The 4,471-nt window shown below is 35.0% G+C and overlaps 1 protein-coding gene across 1 annotated transcript; it reads right to left on the bottom strand.

Annotated features, from left to right (window-relative positions):
* Nucleotides 1–2,201: 2,201 nt before the first annotated feature.
* LOC130503446 (uncharacterized) lies at nt 2,202–2,939 on the bottom strand. Its single transcript, XM_056998064.1, has one exon. The coding sequence runs from the start codon at nt 2,937–2,939 to the stop codon at nt 2,202–2,204; it is 738 nt and encodes a 245-aa protein (XP_056854044.1).
* Nucleotides 2,940–4,471: the final 1,532 nt, after the last annotated feature.

Genomic DNA, 4,471 nt, shown 5'->3' with positions numbered 1-4,471 from the left:
GGACAATCTATGACCTCGGTTTCTTTTGCACCTTTTTTTACTTCCGAGGTCTTTTATCTTTGGAACCAATTGGTCTACCACGCTTAAGACGTGTTTTAGACTCTGTAGCCACTTGATTGTGTCCATCTTGGACATCAATACTTATTTGTGCATTACAAGCTGGTATATAGGACTTAGTCACTCTTTTCGGGTCAGCAAAGGAATCAGGCAATTGATTAGCTAGCTTTTGCATATGAATTATTTTCTGGACCTCTAAATCACATGATTTAGTCCGAGGATCTTGCCATGATAAGGATGTTTGATTCCATATTATTTCTTTGCCCAGCTTGTTATTTTCTACCCCTGATGTTGGGTACTCTGATTCATCAAAATGACAATCAGCATATCTGGCCTTAAATAAATCTCCAGTAGTAGGCTCAAGATATTTAATAATGGTTGGAGAATCAAAACCAACATATATTCCCATCCTCTTTTGAGGTCCCATTTTTGTTCTCTGTGGTGGTGCAATAGGAACATACACAGAATATCCAAATATTTTGATATGGGACACGTCTGGCTCATGACCCGAGAGTAATTGGGATGGAGAATATTTATGTTCACTGGATGGCCTTATGCGAATTAATTCAGCAGCATGTAAAACTGCATGTCCCCAAGCTGATACTGGTAGCTTCGACCTCATCAGTAATGGTTGAGCAATCAACTGGATTCTTTTAATGAAGGATTCGACCAATCCGTTCTGTGTATGTACATGTACCACGGAGTGTTCCACACTTACCCCCATGGACATACAGTAATCATTAAAAGTTCGGGAACTGAATTCACTTGCATTGTCAAGACGTATAGTCTTTAGTGGAAAATCTGGAAAGTGGGCTCGCAGTCTTATGATATGGGCCAATAATCTTGCAAGTGCCAAGTTTCTAGATGACAATAGACAAACATGCGACCATCTGGTCGATGCATCAATCAGGACCATAAAATATCGAAATGTCCCACAAGGTGGGTGAATTAGTCCACAGATATCACCTTGTATCCTTTCCAGAAAGTTCAATGTTTCTTTAACCTCTTTTACAGGTCATGGCCTTATTATTAATTTCCCTTGTGAGCATGGAATACATGTAAGGCTCTTAGGGATAATCTTCCTTTCTTTCAAGGAATGGCCAGTTGAGTTCAAAATTATTTTGCGCATCATGGTTGAACCAGGATGGCCGAGCCTTTCATGTCATAGTTTAAAGGCTTCTTTGAACTCATTAGGCATTGTGACATTAGTCTCAACCATTTTTATATTGGCACAATAGAGGCCCATAGATATAGCAGGAATAGTCTCTAGGACTTCTTTATGGCCTTGGTCATTATAAATCAAAAGATATTCTTTCTTTCCCTCGCCCTTAGTTTCAACATGTAGACCATTCATTCGAATATCTTTGAAACTTAACAAATTTCTCTTTGATTAGGAGAATATAATGCATCAGCAATTTCTAGATGCGTGCCTTTAGGCATTATTATGCGAGCCATGCCATGGCCTTTAATAAGGCTGGTTGTGCCTGCTATAATTTTGATATTGGCACTCTTTATGGTGAGATTAACAAAATATCCTTTGTCTTTTAATATAGTGTGACTTGATCCACTATCCACTACTAGCAGGTTCTTGCCTTCTTTCATTTCTGAAAATAGACAAGAGTCAACACCTTAGAAGATATTACTTAGGTGACTTGATGTCTTAATGGTTTTTGTTTTATTGTTCTTAATAAGTTTAACTTATATAAGGCATATATATAAAATAAAATTTTATTTCATAGATAAAATTGCCAAAGTCATAGAACATAGGAAACAAAGACATAAAGCCAAAAAAAAATGCAAAAGTGCAAAGACAAAAGCAACATGATGTCGAAATCTTAATTGGCCTCCTTAAGGCAATCCGAAGTCTCGAATCCAAGAAGGTCATCATTCTCATGGTCCAGATCATTCTCATTATCATGTTGGACCCAATTTGCCATAGGGTTCTTTCCCTTCATGCTCTCCTGGTAGAGCTTAACAAGATGTTGGGGAGTCTTGGATCGGTTAGCCCAATGATTGGTCATCCCACAACGATAGCAAGGAGATTTGGTCGAGCCATGGGTTTTGAAGTCGGACTTATACCCACGGCTAGCTTGATGACCTCGGCTATAGCCTCGGCCTCGGTTAGGACCAAGATGGTCTCGTGGCTAGAATCCACGTCCTCGTGGCTGAAACCCACGACCTCGTGGTTGAAACCCACGGTTACTTCCTTGCCATCTTCCACGGCCTCTCATACGACCTCGGTATGACTCTCTTGGAGTCTCATCTTTTGGCTCTATGGCCGCATGTGCCTCAGGCAATGCTTTAGCACCAGGTGGCCTTAGCTCACTGTTCATCATGAGCAACTCATTGTTCTGTTCAGCAAGCAACAAACAAGAGACTAAGGCAGCATAAGTGGAGAAACCCTTTTCTCGGTATTGTTGCTGAAGCAACATATTGCTGGTGTGGAATGTGGAGAATGTCTTCTCCAGCATATCAGCATCAGTGATAGTCTCCCCACACAATTTCACCTTGGAGACTATCTTGAACATAACCGAGTTATACTCTTCCACAAACTTATAGTCTTGGATTCTTAGGTTCCTCCAATCATAAAGGGCCTTTGGCAGGATCACAGTTTTCTGATGATCATATCTGGTTTTCAACTGTGTCCATAGTTCCAGAGGATCCTCAATAGTGAGGTACTGATCTTTAAGACCTTCAACCAGATGATGGCGAATGATAACAATGGCCATGTATTTATTCTTGACCGATGGCTCGGTGCCTTCAGTGATAGTATCACCAAGGTTTTTGGACCTCAAGAGTATCTTGGCATCAAGTGCCCATTGGAGGTAATTATCTCCGGAGAGATTGAGGGCAGCAAACTCAAGATTGTTGATTTTCGACATCTGAATCAAATAATCCATAAGGAATGAGGATTCATAATAATATAATCAATCCATGTTCAGATTTTATATGAATGGAGATTTTGACCATGGCTTTAATATATATTTTATATTTCAGGAAGATTTTAATATGTATATTTTAATATGTATTATATATATATGTATTATATATTCAGGAGGATTTTATATAAAGCAATCATTGTCAAACAACATATAAAAATGCATCATAAACAAGACAAGAGATGATAATAATTTTCAGGATTTAATTTAAGGTATCATGATCAGAGTTATCTACCATATGAATGTATAATCAATTTCAATAAGACAATATGATAAGTGAATGAAAATGGTCAGTTCAGAATGTGAGCATGATCTAATAAAATTTTCTAAACCAAGTTCAATTCAATATGGTTAATTCAGAATAATAGATGTTATGCAAAAATGATCTAGAATATAATTCAATCATCACAAAATCATTTTCAAGGTTGTGGACCATGTTTCACAAATTTTAGTATGGTCATGTATCATGGGTTATGTCCTCACTCCCCCTCATGAACATACTCTAATTTGTGGTGGATAGAAAATAATGAACATTATATAGTCATGAACATCTATAATGAACTTATCTCAAGACTGATCAGGATTTAAATAAAAGATGACAAACAATAATAAGATCAAATGGTTTCAACCTATAACTTATTTCATCTTATGTCATATTAATGCAAAACAGGACTATAGGTTATAATATTTAAATGCCTAGTCAAATAAAATCGAAAATGCATTTATAAAAATCGAAAATGCATTTATAAAATCATATCAGTTACAAAGAAAATAATGGCAGTCAAAGATAAGCAATCAATAGGTTTTAATATCGATTTTATTTTGGTTGACTGAATTTTCAGGGAGGCTGGCCGAAAATGGCACAGCAAGGGATTCAAGGTTTTGATCTTTGGGTTTTCAATTTTTCTGGTTGAAAAACCAAGCAAGAAGATTAATGGTTTTGATGGTATTAAGGATTTCACATAACTTTTATAAGATTCAAAGTTTTTATAATCAAGATTCATATAGATCTTTATGTTCTTTAATAAGTTTTACAGATTTTAGAGATTCAAGATAATTTTAGAATCAATATACTTATAGAACTTTTGATTCAAGATTAATATTTAGATGATAATTTTAGAACAACAGATTTTAATAAGTTTTACTAGATTTTTACCCGCGCTTTGAAAGCGCGAGATTTTTCCAATTTGAAAATTTAATTTAAAATTTTCTATAAATAACCTATTGTTTTAAATATTAAAATTTTATATTTTATATTTTCTTATATATATATATATAGTTACTATTTTGGCTTTTTGATTGGTACAATAAATTATTTTAAATATATTCCCAAATTTGATTAGTTAATTAGTTGATTGATGTAACAATCATTTTTGTTTTGTGAATATTTTATATATACATATGTGTTTATTACCTTCTAGCTATTTATCATCATTTAGTTTATATTTAATATTGTTTGTTACTATTTGTCGATG

The sequence above is a fragment of the Raphanus sativus genome, unplaced genomic scaffold (genome assembly GCF_000801105.2).
Source record: "Raphanus sativus cultivar WK10039 unplaced genomic scaffold, ASM80110v3 Scaffold0957, whole genome shotgun sequence".
Lineage (NCBI taxonomy): Eukaryota > Viridiplantae > Streptophyta > Magnoliopsida > Brassicales > Brassicaceae > Raphanus > Raphanus sativus.
This window is presented reverse-complemented; position numbering and strand designations above follow the sequence as displayed.

Bases quoted from the DNA above. Each gene is read 5' to 3' on its own strand.
- LOC130503446 (XM_056998064.1), bottom strand. From the start codon at position 2,939: ATGTCGAAAATCAACAATCTTGAGTTTGCTGCCCTCAATCTCTCCGGA.